The following is a 20,043-nucleotide window of genomic DNA, read 5'->3' on the forward strand; positions in this document are numbered from 1 at the left end:
ATGGTTTTGTAGCTTGTACAAGACCATATATACTCATTAATACATTATGGGAGTTTTGTTCATAAAGTTTGTATTTGGTTGCTGCCTTAGACATTTTAATTCTCATCTTAAGTGATGGGAATTTCAAGGCATTCTTCATAAGGGTCAGTTTCAAGACTGCAGAAATTTATAGTATCTTTATAAGAATGTTTACAAATCAACATCAGCAAAGGATGATGCAACAGCAATGCTGATCTCAAGGCATAATCAGTGACTGGGTTCCCATGACAACCTACTGTGGACAGGAAGCCATGGTGGATTGTTTTGTTGTCCTAACCCAGTGTATTTTCTGCAGCATGGCTTAATTTTCATGAACAAGCCACCCTGAGAACCCGTGACTTGTTATAGATTTGACTTGTTATAGATAAACCACCCACAGTGGTTTGTCGTGTTTTCTGAATGTGGGAAAGAATTTTTAACGTGGGTTGCCAGGTTCAGCTACAGAGCCACATGGCAAGACTGGCAAAAAAAGTTTGTGTTGCTCTTCATGATCTTCCCAGTGCTGCCTCCAGCCTCCCTCACCAGTGACTATGCCTCCACTAATGCCCAAACAGTACTTTGGAGGGACTGTTACTTGTTCACCACATTCAACTGTGCAAATGGCTTCCCCCTGTACCTTAGTCTTATTCCTGCCTTGCCCCCACCCCACCCCCACCCACAGTGCTTGTCAACTGTGATAAAATTATTGTATCTGCCCTCTTGCATTGTCAATTTCCTTGTATGTTATTTAATCCACTTTGGGGCTCATTGACAAGGCAAGACTACACATATCGGACAGGCGAAAGTGCACTCTTGCACACTTGCGACAGAACAGGAAAAATATTAATAATAATTTTTAAAATTATAAACACATTTTCATACTCTGGAAGCACTGAAAAAATAAATGTAAAGAAGGGTTTGTGATCAAGGTGAGGAGATGGCTGGGCAAGGAGACAAGATGGGTTCTGCCATAAAGATGGGTGCCTGGTATACATGCCAGAGTCAGCTAGAGGAGTGAGGGTGAAGGAGGGGAGAACAAGCCATGGCAAGCCCAATTGTCTGTTGGATATACTGCGGATTGTTCAGCAAACAACCATCCACTGTGGATTATTCGCAGGGTGGCTTAGTATGACATGTGAACCCCTCCAGTGTCAGCCCTTGACTTTCAATAACCTTGAAGCACATGAGGCTTCTTTTCTCAAGCATTTCTTTCCAGAATTTATTACAGAGATTACAGCATCTACTTTTTCCATAGTCCCCCACTTCATGTCTTTAGTGCAAATTTCAGGAGTACCCAAATTGTAACTGGCTGGACAGTGAGTGCTCCATGCTATAGATTATTATTTCTTTTAATGTACCAATGGGTACCTCTATGGATTGCTATAGTTTTAAGGAGAAGGGAGTGTCCCAACACTATTCACCTGGTCATTGAAATATGTGTAAATTGCATTTTTGTTTGCATAGGATGGTAGAATCTATGTAAAATAAGTAAGTAATTTCTAATGAAAGGAAAATGGAAAGTATATTTTCCCACTATAGGGGGGAAAGAGAGATGAGGGGCAAGGGGGCATTAGGAAAAGTCTTATGTGCAAGCTATGATCAAAATTGGCTCAGTGTCTTTCCTCAGTCCTAAGCATTGAGCATCTTTACTACTTTGGATTAATAATTACTGAAACTCTGGCACAGATTTGGCATCCACTTTACATCCACCTGAGTGTTAGGAATAGGTTAAATCACAGTTAGAAAGAATCAACCAAGAAAGATAATTTCTCAGGCAGAGCTTACTCCCTGGGGACTATAAATGAGATGAAAGAAGAAAGGGGGAAAGAGCCAGAGAAGGAAAGCTTTCAGTGCTGAAAATGGATATGAAGTGTGAAAGGTGGAGAAAAGTCAGCCAGACAGTGGTTGGAAGGAGCCTGTGACACAGAGGTAAGCATTATTCAGGACTGTGTGAATAATTTTATTGTGGGTGACTTTAGAACTGGCATATTCTGGAATAAGGTTATATGTTTTGTAGCTATGCAGTTTTATGGAACAAGAGACAACAACAAGGACTAGTGAGACCCATGTTCAAATTCCCACCTGGCCACAAAGAACACTGGGGCTAGACTTACACTAGTGCTTTTTATTGGTATTGAAGTGCATTGATAAGTGTTGGGGCACATTAGGCATTCCATACACCACTTTTCTAGTGCTATTTCCCACTTTTTATTCTGTATTATCCAAAATACCTCAACAGATGTCAAGGTATAAATGCACAAGGGGGATATAGCATCACCATAATGGGATCATATTGATAACACACGAGGTGTAGATCTGGCCTGGGTGACATAGGACCAATATCTTTCTCTCTCAGCCTAACAGAATTGTTGTGAGGGTAAAATGTGATGGGCAGGTGAGAATGAAGGTGGAGTATAAATGTAATTAAATAAGTAAATTCTAGAATAAGATGCTTCCACAAAATAAGCTTATCCAATAGTAGAGGAAGACCCTTTGGTTGTTAAAATGAATGAAGGGCAAGAGGTTCAAAGAAATGCATATGTTAAATGCACTAACTCACAAAAAATAATAATCTAGCAATTTGTCAAGAGAAAATGCATTCTGAAGGAAAGTGTTTACTGAATAAATCGTTTTATTTGTGTTTTATGTTTCTTTTACTCCTCTTGTTAATTAATGGGGGAGGGGGTTGTGCAGTGAATTTTATTGCTATGAGGGTATATGATTAAAATTGTTACATGATCTGCCGTTATTAAAGTTTTTTTAAGCTTGTGATAGAAAGTAGTAATTAACCCTGAACCCAGTAAATTTCCACCCTTCGGGATCAAAGGCAAAAATACATTAGCTCCATAATTAGCTTTATATGCTGCAAAAGTAGATTGCAGATGAGAAAGAGATGCTTTGATGAGATTAGTTAAAGAGAAAATAATTTCAGTGGGAAAAGACCCCAGATTGCTTTGGTTAAGGAATAAACAAGATTCTTGTTTTATGATAATGCAAATACTGGCACCATTTCTGCACTTTGAGGCTATGCTATAGCATATTTTTGTATGCATTCCAAATGGTGAGGAAGGTTTAAAAACCACAAAATGTTTATTCAGGAGAATTCATTGAGATGAATCCTGACTGTGAAATGAGCAAGTGGTGGGGGGTGGGGTGAGCAATATGACATAAGCTAAGCAACCTAGAGGAAATCTTGAGCTGGATATAGACAAACCTTCAAATGTGAGTGGGTGCGTATTCTTTTGCTATAGAATGAGCTCTCCCGCTTCACTCCTGTAATGACACACATGTGGCCTTGTGTTCAGGGCTGTCTCATCCCTGCCCTCCCCCACCTCAGCCATTTTTCAGGAAGGCTATTGTTTCCCCTGAACTTTTTGCATGTTCTTCTGTTCACCAGCACTGGATGTCCTGCTAAAATGATGTCTCTGGAGCTTTATCTGCTCATAGCTGCGACAAAAGCAGCAATCTATGTTAAGTGAACACATTTAGTTTCATCACCTATATTTTAATTTGAGAAATATATTCTAGCATTAGTACACCTAAAGAGAAAAATATAAATCATTCATATTGGTTAATATGGTTATTTAACTATAACATTTTCTTCAGAGACAGAAATAGACGTTGCAGAAGTTACACCATAAACACTGCACTAGTAGGGTATTGACTCTGTTCACTCTGCAAACTTAAGTAAACTTCCAGAGACCTGGTATGAATGGCTGGGTTCTGAATTTGTGTCCATGGCAATCTGTTCAGTGTGTGAAGGAAGCTAGAATGGCATTAACCCATGAAAAGGATTGGTTATTTTCATGGACAGCAGTCAAGACATGCTTTGCATTCATATAACCAAGTTAATCAGAGCTAAACATCATTCGCTAAGGATTTCCATTTCAGAGATGGCAATAGTGGCCACCTGGTTTGGTTAAAAAAAAATCCACTTATTATTACTCTTGTGATCTGCATAATGTTTCACCAATACAAATACTTAAATGGTTTCACACAGAAAAATCATTTTGGATTGTCAGGGTGAATAAGGTGATTAATGTGAGAAGTTTGTAGAAAAAGGGGACTGCGAGAGAAGACTATGCAATCATCATTTTCTATTTGTTTCTTATTTATAAAATAAAAACGTATCTCATGGGACTATGTCTGAAATGTTAACAGTTCACCACAGTTGCTTGCATGGTATTTCCCACATGCTGCCTCACGTGGAAGGAGATGGACCTGAGCTAGGAGTTAAATTGCAAAACCAAGACTTGTATATCTGCTCCATGCAGATGGCAAAGATATAGAAAGTAGGGTCTTCATTCAATTCTACCTCATTCCATCTTATCCAGGTTAATCTTTGATCTCTTGGTTCTGGCCTGGCCTGACCTGGAAGGCAATCCAACTTTCTGTTACACTTCGTTATATTTCAGTTTCATTTTTAAAAATGTCTGATTACCAGGCAGAGCAGTAAACTTACCTTTCATTTTTTTAAAAAAAAGTCATTGCACTGTTAGAGAAAGTTCTCAGTCTATAACATGCATATGTGTGAACAACCAAGAATTTTAAAAATGTAGCATTAATGCTATTGCACTATTTAAACAGGACTTCCAAAAAGAAAGATGGAATTAATTAAAATCATTCTGAGCTCTATCAGAACATAGCTTTAAAGTCTCCAGACTACATGTTACCAATTTCTACCGCTAGAAACATCTTTTATAACACCATTGTTCTTGTAGTCCAAGATAATATGAGAAATAATCTTAATAAGAGTTTAGTTTTCTAATTACTGAAAGTCCAAGAACTGTTTTCACTTGGCTGTATCAGTGTTAGATAGCCTAATATTGCATGATATGACCTTTCTGTATACAGTTAGCTAATGTGAAGTCTGTAAGAATGTCTGTGATGAAGGGCTTCCTATAAAAGAAGGGGGATAAATAAAGTACAAGATGACAACTCAAAAAAGGTCATGGCACCTATTATTTGGTTCAACGGACAAAATGAGACTTTTCACGCTGTGTTAGTACCATAGGAGAAGTCATAAAAGGATCTCTGTGGTTGTGTTAGCTAAAAGGTTAGATGGTGCAGAAAGGTGAAGCTTTATGTGATGGCCATTTCCACAGTTTTACCTTTGTAAAGGAGAAGGATGATCTGAGTTTTGATCGTGTCTACCAAGGTTCCTGCTTTAAGTGGTATATATAAGTTGTATATATTCTGGTTTTCTGGAGTGTCTTTTAGATATTGATTACAATTCTTCTGAGTTTAGTAGGGACTTTGATAGATCCTTGTCTCTTACAATTGTGTTTGTTTAGCTTTTGAAAGGTCTATCCATCTTAATAAAAGGAAAGGATTCTGTGGAGAGCAGCTTCAGTTCCAGTGGGTCCCAACATGCACATGCCAGCCCTGGTGCTGACGCCAAGCCTGTTTGCCACCACTGCTCTGGGCAATCACTTGGGAGCCCCTAGGGTGTGATGCCCTGGACTTCAGCCCCGAAGTCGAGCTTAGCTACACAACTGCAAGCACTTGCAGAACAAAAGAACATGTGCAGTGCCCCAAAAACATTATCTTTTTTGGATATGTAGCTAGATTCAAACTTTCCTTTAAAACGTTTAATATGATAGGAAATGTGGGATTAAGATTTTCTAGTTGGGATAGATTTGTAAAAATATGTATAAACCTGTAACAATGAGCGTCCCCCTTTATAAATAACAAAATGAGTTTTTTTATCCATACTTCTGGCATAAGTATGGACAGTTAATGTTGACTGTAAATTGTTGATAAATAAAACACTTGTTTAGTTGATTTTACTAAAATAGTACACTTTTGCATTTAAAATTGGGTTCTTGAAACTTCCTAATACATCCACATAGTTCTATATTTGTATGAATGAAAAGCAGATTCCTATTATAAGGGATTTTATTGTTTTGCACATATATCAGTGTAATTTTTCCATAGCTCAATCTTTGGGTGTGGTGGGAAAGTCATTTGATCTTGAATCATGTTCATATCCAATTACTACAAGCTAAAGAATTTCATTCACTATTGTTAAAACTAGCTGACCTAGAAAATTGTGAAGAAGGTACTGAGTTCAGTCATTGTGAAGGCTTTACTTAGGGCAGCATGACAAGCTGAGAATTGTAATTTGGTAACATGAGTTTTAGATGAAATAGGAAATGGATTCTAACGATTATAAACTAATAAGCAGTGATTCACAGATATCTACTAAAGAATGCTAACAGATAGTGGCCTGGTTCGCACATAACAATAACTCATCGTGTGGTTTGTTGAAATCTGGCTTGAGTCTGAACCCATCCCCACAAACAAACCATGGTTTATTAACCAGCTACAAACCACAAATAAAAGTCATAGTTTGTCCTTGGCTTACAAGTTCTGGCTTGATTAAACCATGGCTAGTTGTAAATAATGTCTGAACCCAAATCCGTGACTTATCTCTGGCTTTTATGTCCTGCTGTCTTTCTTGAAACAGTGACACCCAATAAGAGCAGCCTGAAAATGAAACTGTTCTGAAGTCTGGCAAAATAAGTGAAAGAGAAACAAACCAAAAATAGGGGAAACTTAGTTGTTTATTTGTTGACATGCAAAACAATTCATGGCAAAAGGTACAAATCATGGTTAACATAAGCTATGGCTTAGTGTTGCATGTGAACACAGCCAGTGGGTTCATGGATGAGGTGAGATTTCGAATGGAGACTTCCACCTTATTGCTCTTTCTTTTAACCACTGTACTGTGCCAGCTCCCTACAAGTGCCTATCTTTCAACTTCAGTCTCATTGGTCTATGTTGCAGAGGTGATATAAAAATTACTGAGATAATATATGTGAACCATTTTGTGTACTTAAGAAAAGTGTCATATAAATATCAAGGCACTGTCCAGCTAATTTTAAACACTTTTAATCTCCATTTATGTCAATGTTGCATTAAAACCACTGGGATTTCAAAGTGGTGGTAGTTGCAGTTATGATAGTGATTGACAGAATTCTATTAAAGTATTATGTACTGTTGCACATGTATTTGTAAAGTATTGACATAATATTTATCAGATACAGACTTGTCATATTAAATCATCTTTCTTTTCCCCCATTGGTATTGTTTTATTTAAAATAATAAGGCCACTAGAAAGAAATGCTATAATACATCATAAATAAATAGCTTTCCGTGTCTTGGTAATTGGAGATTTTTGTACAGAAATTATATAAACTGAGTATGTGCAATGCATCAAAACTTCCTTATGTGTTATTTGCTTGTTCATTGAGCTACCATTTCTTGCCCATTAGAGCTCATTGTGGAGTTTTAAGGTGAAGAAGTAGCTCATGCCAAACATGGGCCAAACTCAACTTAGCTTTGCATATGAATGCTTAACAGATTGTTTGAATCAATAATTACAAGAACAATAGATCAAGGAAGAAATAGGAAACATCACCTAACAGTTAAGAATCAGAGCTTTTGGTTAGCTGTTGTGTAAAAGAAATCTTTGAAAATACACCGATGGAAGGTGTTATCCGTACCAAATACAGGGCCTAGCATGCCCTATGACTGCTAACTTCAAAATATAGTAAATTACATTTATTTGTTTGTTTGTTTGTTTGTTTGTTTAATAGTATGTTTAGGCTGCCTTTAAGGGTAAAACATTTCCGCTTATGATCCCTTTGTGCTTGTATTCATACAATACCTTTGGAGTACAGTGGCTTACATGAGCACAGAAGAAAAGCTACTATCACATACGTATGCATATAATTTGCTCTTTTCTTGACTTTCTCTTGGAGATATTAATTAATTAGATAATGACCCAATTAAATGAGTCTGTTTGTAATGGGATTATAACTGACAGGCATTTAGCAGGATGAGTTTGCCTCACTTGCCAAGGAGAGGATACCATTGTAACTATGCCAGTACAAGCCACAGCTATGCACACCTCTAAGATTGGGGTGTATGCTAATTAATGCTAAGCAGATTCATTGCTGAAACATATTTGTTACAGACAAGTGAAAGCTTACAAAAATCATGGAAATATTAATTCTAAACTCAGCAGACTTTACTTCTCTGCAGTTCTTCCTACCAGCATATACACCTGCTCTGTTCTGTTTTCACCAAATGATGCCAGCCAACAGAAGGTGACTTGGGGCTCATCTACACCAAGCAGGATATTCCACTATGAAAGCGGTATATAAAAGGCAGGAGCCACGCTACTGCTTTATAGTGGTATTGAAGTGCACTGACAACTGTTGGGGCCCTTGACACATACCAGCCTTAGCTAGACCTAAGGATTATCCCAGGCAAATGGCGGGGTCATCCTTGCCTGCTCCTGGGATCCCCTGTGTGTCATTTGGATGCACAGGGATGATCCCGGGACAATCCCGGGATATAGGACTGATCTAGCTATGGCCACCATATTTAAAACTCAGCTAAAAACTTTTCTTTTCCCTATAGCTTTTAAATATTGAGTTTGTTCTGACTCTATACTGTTAGCTTCACCCTACCCGGTGCCTGTTTACCCTACCCTGTGCCTGTTTGCATTCTCTTTCCCTCCTTATTGTTTACTACAACTTTATTAGATTGTAAGCCTATGTGGCAGGGTCTTGCTATTTACTGTGTAATCTGTACAGCACCATGTACATTGATGGTGCTATATAAATAAATAATGATAATAATAAAAAAACCATTTTCATACCACTTTCATAGTGTTTTATCCTGCTTGGTGTAGATGTGTCATGGGCCCCCAACAGTTGTCAGTGCACTTCAGTGCCACTATAAAGTAATAGTGTACATCCTGCAGTGCACTTGAATACCGCTATAAACCAGTAGTGTGGCTCCTGCCTTTTATATACCACTTTCATAGTGCAATATCCTGCTTGGTGTAGATGAGCCCTTGGAGATCCTTAAGTCTCTACACTCGTTACCTGTCTTATGGCCCTCCAGACATTTCGGCTTGCATCTCCCATCAGCCCTAGGTAATATAGCCAGTGGTGTGAGCTGATATGAGTTGTAAATCAAAACATCTGGAGGGCCACAAGTTGCCTACCCCTGCTGTAGCAAAAGCACTGTTTGGGAATTTTCCTCCAGATCTTTCAACAATATCAAACCAGCTTAAACTGTCTCTTCCACTTGTACTTTCCTGTGTACCCTGTTCCACAGATCCCATTCTGTCTTCGTTTCCTCTACTCTCTTTTCTGAGTTTCTACTCTCCTGTCACAGTTGCTTCTTTCACTCTATTTCCCTTAGGCCCTCTTTTGAACTCCCATCCATGGAATCAGCCCTGCCTTCTATCGGCTTGCAACCCCAACCCACCCCTGTCACCTAGTACCTTGTTCTCTCTGACATTTGCCTTTCACAACAAGTCAGCGATCTTTGGATGATTCTCTGATGCATCATTAACCATGATTTATGAAGCCATGGATGAGCACTCTGGCTGTGCACTCCTCCCTTCTCTCCTCTCATCACTCATTGTCTTCAAAGTGAACACCTTGGCTTGCATTATTCCAAAATTTCCCATTATGTCCAAACCAGGGAACTCTTGTTTAATGTTGGGTAACAAATCAGGGAAATATTTGAACCTGACTTGTTTTCCTGTTTTGTTAATTGACATTAAGCCAGAGTTCTCTAGTTCAAATAAAAAGGGGAACACTGCCTTAATGGAAACCAGGATCTTCACATCAAAGTTGGCACACAAGGGAAGACAGAATATGGGGAGGGTAAGGTGACTATACTTGGGAAACCAAAAAAGAGGACACCTAGTGTGTGTGTGGGGAAGCAGCTTTCTGAGTCCTGCAGAAAGTACATTATTCCCCCGCCACCTTAAAGAACCCGATTGGAGTGGAGGAGGGGAAAGGATTTCATTCTTCACCACCACCATCCACTGCAATTGGGGCCTTTTCTATAATGTCCACGAATGACCCACTTTCCCCTTTAAGACCTCAATTGGAGCTCGGGGTGGGGGAATGATGTGCCTCAAGAAAGCATGTCACTCCCTCCTGCCATGCTAATGGCAGCCTTGAAGGGGAAGGTGTGTCATTCCAGGACATTATTGAAAATTATAGAAAATCCCCCCTGACACCATGGAAAGAACAAAAACCAGGACAAATCCGGGGAAATCCTGACAGTTGGTCACCCTAGGGGAGGGAAGGCGCAAAGGAGGAGCATGCGACCATGTCTTTGATGAAGTCTTTGGCAATCGGCAACACTAACTGCTAATAGCTTAGAATTACCTAGGATTTCACCCCTCTTGCATTATTCTGAGACTCTTTTTTAAAAACTCTTTGTTCCAAATACACATATCCTGTGTTCAGTCTATAAACATGGCAGGAGTACTAAAAGTGAATCCATGCAGAATCTGAGGTCTTGCCCTGTTCTTGCCATAAATTACTGATCCATAGAATCAAAATTCTTTGTGAACCGCCCAGAGAGCTCCGGCTATTGGGCGGTATAGAAATGTAATAAATAAAATAAATAAATAAATAAATTCTTTTTTTTACTCTTTGCTTAGCTGGATTCTAGTGTGCACAAATCTATGGAACTGACATGGTCTGCTGTAGTGTTTTAATCTTTTCAATCATTTAATGAGTGGCAGGCCATGTTACTTTCATGAATATATATGTAAATGTTCATCCTTATTTGAACTAAATTAATCTAGTTACACTAGGGGATTAAAGAGGAGTCTGCATTTAGAGGCCCTTTTATGGGCTCCATCCAAACGCTCTTTCTGTAGTTTTATATGTTCCCACCACGGCAAATAATACCCAACATATTTTCCCATGAAATACAAATTTGTCTGCAGGTATTCCTTATTATATGTTTGTAAAGTCTCCTGCTTAATTAATTCTACTCCAGTACAACCATTATCAATTCATTAGTCCTTCTCTGTTGTTCTATATTTGTTCAGGATGATTCTTGAAAGTGAAATTTTCAGATCTGAAAGTCCAGTGATAGATAAGGTGGAAGATGCAAATATGGGAGTGTGGATTGGGTGCTAGAAGATAACTGTGCAATAACCCAAATAAACTACCTACTTTTCATATCTAATGAGATACACGGAAAGACTGTGGGGCACATTGTTTACGTTGTTTGGATAAAATATAGAAGAAAGTTAGTACATTGATACTGAATGTTTTTTGTTCTTCGATTCCTCTGTACTACTTTATGCTTACATTTTTATTATTGCTTGTTTATTTTTAGAATTGGCTTCTGCATACTTTAGACCTCAGCGAAAATATATTGAAGAGGTTGACTGGTCCTATTCAGGTAAGTTTGTTATTTGATATTTCATGATGTTTTAATATTATAAATCCACAGTTTGTTGTTCTTTTGATAGGCAAAGTAAATTGAAACAGGTAAAATATACTCTAACATAGATTAAACATTAAAAGTAATAGGTGGTCAAGGAATGGTCATGAATGGATATATTTATATAGTCATTCGAAAGAAATGTGTTACGCTTTGTAAAAAAAAATTCATAGTATTATTCCTGAATTAATTGATTTCTTTTCTCATCAGATGTTTCAATATTAAAATGAAAATAATAAATTGAGAGTTAAAATATTATTTTCCAAACTGAATCCAGAATGTTCAGATTTGTTTCTACTTTGAAGCCGATGTGAAGGATTACATTAAATTTCATACGTTGGACAAATCTGTCTTCTTTTGCTTCCATTCAATTTTGCATTTGTTTACTCATGATTTCCTCCTGTTTTTGTCTCATGTTAATCATAATTTACTGGGGTGGGGGGATTCTCATATGACTTCGCATGATGAATATTGAGTTTTACATGCACTGTATTTTACTTTTCTATGTACATACTAAAATTGGTATTGACTGCTATTGTTGCCTTTGTCATTGTTGCTGGTTTTATTGTTAGCTGTTATTGTTGTTTTTATTACCATTTTACTGTGTTCTTATTTTTATCACTTTTAACATTTAACTGCTTTTATATATTTTATTCCTGTAAACTGCCTTGGGAGAGTTTCTGCTCTGTAAGGCGGTGAAGAAATATTTTAAATTAGGGTGACCAACTGTCAGGATTTCCCCGGATTTGTCCTGGTTTTTGTTCTTTCCATGGTGTCAGGGGGATTTTTTATAATTTTCAATAATGTCCTGGAATGACACACCTTCCTCTTTAAGGCTGCCATTAGCATGGCAGGAGGGAGTGACATGCTTTCTTGAGGCACATCATTCTCCCACCCTGAGCTCCAATTGAGGTCTTAAAGGGGAAAGTGGGTCATTCGTGGACATTATAGAAAAGGCCCCAATTGGAGTGGATAGTGGTGGTGCAGAATGAAATCCTTTCCCCTCCTCCACTCCAATCGGGTTCTTTAAGGTGGCGGGGGAATAACGTACTTTCTGCAGGACTCAGAAAGCTGCTTCCCCCCACACACACTAGGTGTCCTCTTTTTTGGTTTCCCAAATATGGTCACCCTATTTTAAATAAATAAATAAAATTGTCCAGGTGTAAACAAATCCAATAGTTTTTATTAGTTTGTAAGAACACTGTAATTCTTTAAAGTTATGGAGGGTAGATTGTCAATTCCATATTGAAATGAGCCAAGAGGGAAGTTATTAAACTTCCCTAAAATGTCCCCTTGTAAGGTATTACTGGTATTTCAGAGAATTTCTTATGAAAGTAACACAATTCCAATACTTCGTTTGACTATTTAGGTTAAATTGTGTCTAGCACTATAGATTATTTTTTTTAAAAAAGATGACATTATTTTCACAAAATCATTTTATTCTAGATAAAGTCTTCCTGCTCTCCTGGGCAGAGGTTGCCCACAGTATGTCTAGAAAATAAAATTCCTTTACAATTTATCAGCGGAGAGAATTAAAATTAATGACTAGATCTCCCCAAAGGTTATAATTTTGAGGCGTCTCCTTCATACAGTCACCAGATTGTGCTCCATCAAATCCACTCCTCTGCTCATAAACCACAAACAGCTAATCTGTTTATTCCCTTCTTTATTTCTCCATCATCAGTATGAATCAAGTAGAGGATCGCTTTCTTGAGAGCCAGTTATCATCAAACTACCTATAATTGTTCCATAAGTGTTTCATTAGTGCACTAAACCACCATCTCATCATCTGGAAACCTATTAGAACTAAAGCTTTATTTTAGTACTTAGTGTGGAGGCATTCATTAAAAAATTAGCTTCAAAGAAGTGTCTTAATTAATTTAATCTTACACCGTTTTGAAGCCTACTGGTCACAGATATTCTGAGGGTAGGGGGGAGATAAAGGATCTATTAACTATCTCTCTCTCTCTGCCTTCATCACTCCACTTTGTCCTTTGTAGATAGGACTTGCTTTGGAGAAAGGACAAGATTTCTCTATTTGTTTGCAAGCACTGGCAGATCTACAGCTGCTCTTGTCTCATCAGGGCTTCCATAGCATGTGCAGGTCTGTTTCCTTAGTCTTCAGACTACTGTGTGGATAATATGCAAGTGAAATCCCCTTGTTCAGTTCCTTAATTGTTATAATCTCAATTAAGCCAGATCAGCAGAAGAGTGCAGGTAAAAAACTGTCTCTGAAGCATTTCCTGTTAGGAGACACAGGTTTTAACACATAGACCTCATTAAAAAAAAAATTAGACTGAGGCCTCAGCTAGACGAGGGGCGTCAGAGGGAGGCGATCTCACAATTTTATGATCGCAAGATCGTCGCCCAGGTTTACACGCTGTGCGCGACATTGCATCCACCATTATTATTTTTTAAAGAAGGGTGAGCATTCTTGTGCAAAAGGTTAGTTTTTTTAATTAAATGAATTTCCCTGCTCCCCCCACCCCACCCCTGATGGGCACAGAGCCCATCCTGAGAAGCTCTGTGCCCCATCCCTGGTTCCCAGCTCTTTACGGTTACTCACGAGGAGACAGGACAAACCACAAGGCTGGGCCACACGTTCCGCGGTCTCGGGATCATCCTGAGACTGCGGAAAAAGCGGGCTAAAACTGTAGGGCGATATCCCTGCTCCCAGTATGCCCTGTGCATCGTTTGGACTCCCAAGGACGATCCGTGGGTGATCATCGGGATATCGCCCCGTCTAGCTATGGTCTTTGTGTGGTTTTGCAGTTTTATACTAATAGTTAGACGGGGCAATATCCCGGCGATCGCCCCAGGATCGTCCCTGTGTTCCTATATTTATATCATGTTATATGTGTATGAAAATAAGTATCTTACAAGTTGATTGAATAAATCTTAAAAATGTACTTTGAAATTGGATAGGAAATATGTGATTTACATAATAAGAAAACGAATATGCTAGTGCACCATACTAATCGGCACCTTTGCTGCATAAAAATGCATGCAAGTTGGTATTTCTTATTTCACATAGACTCAGAGGTTTCTCATTACGTTCACTTGACACACCTACACACTGCAGCTGACACACTAACGTGTCGTGACACACAGTTTGGAAAGTTCTGCTGTAGAGTGATCATTCATGCATTACCAAAGAAGAGTGAATGCATATGAAATTTGCAGATGACACAAAACTGGGTGGGATAGCTAATACCCTGGAAGATAGAAACAAATTTCAAAGTACCATGTACACTGCACCATGTACACTGATGGTGCTATATAAATAAATAATAATAATAATAATAATAAAGTGATCTTGATAGGCTGGAGTGCTGAGCTACAAAAAAGAATGAAATTTAATAGGGATAAATGCCATGTTTTACACCTAGGAAAAAGAAACCAAATGCACAGTTAGAAGATGGGGGATACTTGGCTTGGCAATACTACAAGCGGGAAAGATCTTGTTGTAGATCACAAGCTGAATATGAGCCAACAGTGTGATGTGGCTGGGAAAAAAAGCAAATGCTATTTTTGGCTGCCTTAAAAGAACTATAGCTTCCAAATCACACAAGGTACTGGTTCTCCTCTATTTGGCATTGGTTAGGCCTCATCTTGAGTATTGTGTCCACTTCTGGGCACCACACTTCAAGAAGGATGCAGACAAGCTGGAGGGGATCAGAGGAAGGCACCGAGGATGATCAGGAGTCTGGAAACAAAGCACTATGCAGAGACATTGAAAGAACTGGGCAAGTTTAGACTTGAGAAGAGAAAACTGAGTGGAGACCTGATAGTACTCTTAAAGCACTTGAAAGGTTGTCACACAGAGGTGGGCCAGGATCTCTTCTCGATCATACCAGAGTATAGGACACGGAATAATGGGCTCAAGTTGGAGGAAGCCAGATTCCAGCTGAACATCAGGAAAACTTCCTGTTTGTTAGAGCAGTACAACAATGAAACCAAACCAATTACCTTGGGAGGTAGTGGAATCTCCCACATTAGAGGCATTCAAGATGCAGTTGGATAACCATCTGTCAAGTATGCTTTAAAGTGGATTCCTGCATTGAGCAGGTGGTTGGACTCGATGGCCTTATAGGCCCCTTCCAACTCTACTATTCTATGAGGACAAAAGAGAACACATATTAACAATTTACACATATAGATGCAAATTTAGAAATAATTGCTATCATTTAAATAGAAATATAATACATCCCATCATAGTGGGAAAGGCTGAGTCCAGGTGACTTGTGTGCCTGTTCAGTCTGCTCCCCAGACACTAACTGTTGATGGGCAGCTTCAAGGGCCCTCCTGTACTTTCTTACTTTTTTTGTTTTTAAACTAGACTTAGAGGGGATCTACACTAGTATATGAAATGTTGTTTTTACAGTCATTGAACGTTTTGTTTTGATTTAAAACGTAGCGGTTTTTAAAACGTTTATTTATGTTTTCTCTTTCCATGGGAATGCATTCTTTTTGGCCACACTAAGAAAATAAATCCATTTGTTCTATTTCCTCGTCTGCCCATTTCCCCTCCCACTTCCTCTTCTCTCTGCTTCAATTGCCCCTCCACCTACAAACAATCCACCAAGAAGCCTCCCAAAAGTGAAACTGGAAGTGGCTGCAAAAAAGAGGCTTGAAAGAAAAAAATGGCTCCAACTTTGGGCACGGAAATTACATAAACATGCCCCCCAGGAATGCGACTGGCTAAAGAAATACAGGAAACCCATTTAATACGATGAAATCGGCCACATCATACCAAATAGAACGATTTATTTCAGAGAAGTTCAAAATCAAAACCGGAGAACAGACTACAATAAAACGTCACAAACTCTATGTCATGTGGCGTAATACTACGAAACACACACTTAAAAACAGTAAGACACGTTCTAACTTGACTAGTGTAGATCTCCTCTTAGACTGCTCAGCATTTCCAATAGAGGACTGTGTGCTGATAGCCCTTCAAATAGAGGACGGCCCTCTGTAAAATAGGACACTTGGCCAACCTCCCTTCCTGGTTTCTCGCATCAGCATTGTTACTTTATCTATTTATTTATTGCATTTTTATAGCACCCAATAGCCAAAGCTCTCTGGGCAGTTTACAAAAATTAAAAACATGGAAACCATTCAAAATATAAAACAAACAGTATAAAAGCATAATATAAAATATAATATAAAAACACAACCAGGATAAAATCGAGCAACAATGCAGAATTTAATACAGATTTAAAATACAAATTTAAAACAGCAAAGTTAAAATTAAGTTAATAGACTGTTAAAAAGCTGAGAAAATAAAAAGGTCATCTATCTACCACACATCTCTGGTCACCCCAAACCATCTCACAGGAAACAACAGTATGATTCTTATTAGGGTTGTATCCAAAGGCACCCTTTCACATGTGGGCAGAATATTCTGCTCATGCAACAGCTATTTTATAGTTTACACTAGAGTGTTGCCTGTGAAAAGTGAAACTAAATCTAAAGATATTGCTCTTGTGCAAGAAGTTTTGCAATTCTTGTGCAATCCCCATGCTATTTCATTAACTCAGGTTTGATCAGCCTGCCTGTGCGACTGGTGATGTTAGCATGGGAAATAACAATGATGGCATACATCAAGGATGGGGAACCTCTTTCAGCCCAAGTGAAAAATTTCATTTTGGAGAAGCTCTCGGAGGCTGCATTACAGTGGTGGGTGGGCGAAAATGCAAAAAGGCCAACATATCATAGCTTATCTTACTAACTAAGCCTTAGGAGAGCATTTTCAACCTTTTAGAATGGGAAAAACTGTGCAAAAGCCAGGAACCTACCAAATGCTTTGGAGAAAGGGGGTGGTCTGGGAGAAGAGCACATGGCCTTACAGGGCATTTCAGAGGGATGGATTTAGCTCTCAGGCTGAGGTTCCCACCCTTGGCATATATCAGGTTATCCAGTTTGATCATCACAACAACTCTGTGAGGTAAACTAAGCTAAGAGATATTGACTTGGCCAAGATGACCTAGCTACAGTAAATAAGCTTCGTGGCTGAGTGGGCATGTGGATCCTGGTTTCCTAATTGAAGTCCAATATTCTTTCAAAGTACATCAAAGGTCACCTAATAATATACTTACCTTTTCTATAAGTGTAAATTACTGATAGCTGATATAGCTAGATAATAAAGCAATATGTGAGTGACGCCATCAAACTACACCATTGTTTCTGTTCCTTGATGCATCCTTCCATCCGCACTGCTAGAAAATAATTGCAGATGGAACAGTATTAAACTAATTTCATATACATCTTCAGATACATTCATCTTGTTTAGACATTTGTTTTTATTCTTGTGGACAATTTGGCCATTGATGGTTCATACTTTTATCAACAGATTCATTAAGCAAAAAGCATATTTTCCTTGCTTGCCACTTACTTCTGGGCACTCGGAAGGACTTACTCAGCATCAGCAATTTCAGCATTTTACCTTTGCAGTTTATTATAGTTTATGGGTGTGATGTGGCATCATTACATATCAGTGTAATTGAAAAAAATAAACTTCTGTTGGCTTTGACTATTTGTGATTTACTGTGAGTATTTGCTCTTGCCAACCTCTTTGGATTGGCATACTTCAGACTTATCATAGACTTAGCACAATGTTGTTGTTTTCACTGTGTTTAAATGACTTCTTCACAGAGTCACAGATGTGAATTTGCTCCAGCTTATCCATTTGCAACATTGGCAGGATCAAACGGTTTTCAAAGTGCTTTGTGTAGAACTGGCCATTTACCATACAGCCTCAGCATAATTTGGGCTGTGACCTTAGTGTCTCTTGGCTTGCATTTGCACAAACTGTTACGTTTCAGGTTCCCCAGGTGAATCTTGAGGATTGCCTAACTGTTTGATGACCAACTAAAGGTCTTGCTAATAACGCATAGTGTTGTTGTGTGTGATAGTTTTATTTGCCTTTGTGTAAGCATTCAAGACCATGGTGCTCCAGGAGAGATGGGTTAAACCATCCCCCCCCAAAAAATTCCACCTCCTTGTGGGAGGAGGGGTTAAAAAGAGAGAGAAAAAGCCTCTATTGGCTTACTGAAGGGAAATAAAACTATTACACATAGCTTCTCTATGTGTGATTAGTTGAAAGTTTAGTTTGGCCCTGAGTTGCATAGTTAGCGCTTTTCCTGGGAGTCTCATGGTTGAGAATGCCATTCAAAGCAAGGAGGTTGCAGGAAGTTCAGCACAATCCAAGAAACAGGTAGTTTTGCTGGCAGCCAAATGGTAACATGGGCTAAAAAGTGTTGGCCTTCATTTGTATTATTTCCTGCACTTCCCCCAAAAGTTCATTTGTTGACACTTGGTAGAACTTTTATTAGACAATGGTGTTGTAAAATACCAATTCCATCAATATCAGTTGCACATTCTGTTAAATCAGAGCATAATGTGCGCTTTAAGACAAGCAAGATTATTATTATTATTATTATTATTATTTATTTATATAGCACCATCGATGTACATGGTGCTGTACAGATAACACAGTAAATAGCAAGACCCTGCCGCATAGGCTTACAATCTAATAAAGTTGTAGTAAACAATAAGGAGGGAAAGAGAATGCAAACAGGCACAGGGAAGTGTAAACAGGCACCGGGAAGGGTGAAGCTAACAGTATAGAGTCAGAACAAACTCAAAGTTTAAAAGCTATAGGGAAAAGAAAAGTTTTTAGCTGTGTTTTAAAAGCTGTGATTGAGTTGGTAGTTCCGGAGATAAAAGCTTTGTTACAGTAGCATGATTGCTAACTGTTGAATCTAACTGAGAAAGAAAGATGAATGAAATGCTGTTCGCATAACAAAGCAGGAAGCTTCTCATGGGAGCTTTACTAGGTCAGTAATTCATGTATGTGCAATGGCTGTTTATCATGGGGAAATTTATATTTTATACTCTGCTCATAAGGCTGATAGAAATCTTCAGTGGTTTCTCTCAGGTGTCCTGTTCTTGGGCTGAGGCTGGAATCATCTCCCCCTCTGGTAAAACATGCCCTGTGATTAGAAGATGAACATGTCAGTCACTCAACCCCACTCCACCATCCCTTTATCAGTGATGAGAGAAGTGAAAGCCAAAGATGCTATTTTTGGAGACAGGCTGTTAGCCTTTCAGAAGCAGAATTGCAGACATGGCATGGTGGTTCCAGCTTTGGTTTTGGTCACTTCGGAGGGAAACCTGCATCATCTCAGGAAGCACCAGAAACAGTACCAAGGAGCCTGATTCAGTTCAGGCTTTATTATTTATTTATTTATTTATTACATTTATATCCCACCTTTTTTCCTCCAAGGAATTCAAGGTGACATACATAATCCTCCTCCTCTCCATGTTATCCTCACAACAACAACCTTGTGAGGTAGGCTGGTCTGAGTGACTGGCCCAAAGTCACCCAGTGGGTTTTCATGGCTGAGTGGGGACTAGAACCCAGATCTCCCGACTCGCAGTCCAACACTTTAGCCACTATACCACACTGGCATTGGCTGAATGCACTGGCTTTGGCTGAATGCCCTGCACATCCTTAGTTTTTAGCTCTCTTATTTAATTAATTCTTTTACATTTTAACATACAATTGTGAGCAGCTTAATAAAAATGATGTTAGAAATCATTTTGCCTTATCTAAATAAGCCCAAGCTTCTATGAGCTTCTTAGGGCAAGGGGGTGAGAAACAGATGTTGGACCTAATATCAGCTTAAGGAGGAAGGCAGTAGTTTAGATAAGAAAAATGGCACTGGAGGAAAGAGTTAA

The 20,043-nt window shown here is 38.7% G+C and overlaps 1 protein-coding gene across 3 annotated transcripts in view; it reads left to right on the plus strand.

Annotated features, from left to right (window-relative positions):
* PTPRZ1 (protein tyrosine phosphatase receptor type Z1) overlaps positions 1-20,043 on the plus strand; it is a 134,361-nt gene that overhangs the window by 15,781 nt on the left and 98,537 nt on the right. For all 3 annotated transcript variants that reach the window (XM_063134069.1, XM_063134070.1, XM_063134071.1), the window contains exon 2: positions 11,191-11,256. In XM_063134069.1, the coding sequence (XP_062990139.1) occupies positions 11,191-11,256 (66 nt within the window). The remainder of the gene's footprint in view (positions 1-11,190; positions 11,257-20,043) is intronic.

This window comes from Elgaria multicarinata, chromosome 9 (assembly GCF_023053635.1).
Source record: "Elgaria multicarinata webbii isolate HBS135686 ecotype San Diego chromosome 9, rElgMul1.1.pri, whole genome shotgun sequence".
In the NCBI taxonomy this organism is placed as follows: domain Eukaryota; kingdom Metazoa; phylum Chordata; class Lepidosauria; order Squamata; family Anguidae; genus Elgaria; species Elgaria multicarinata.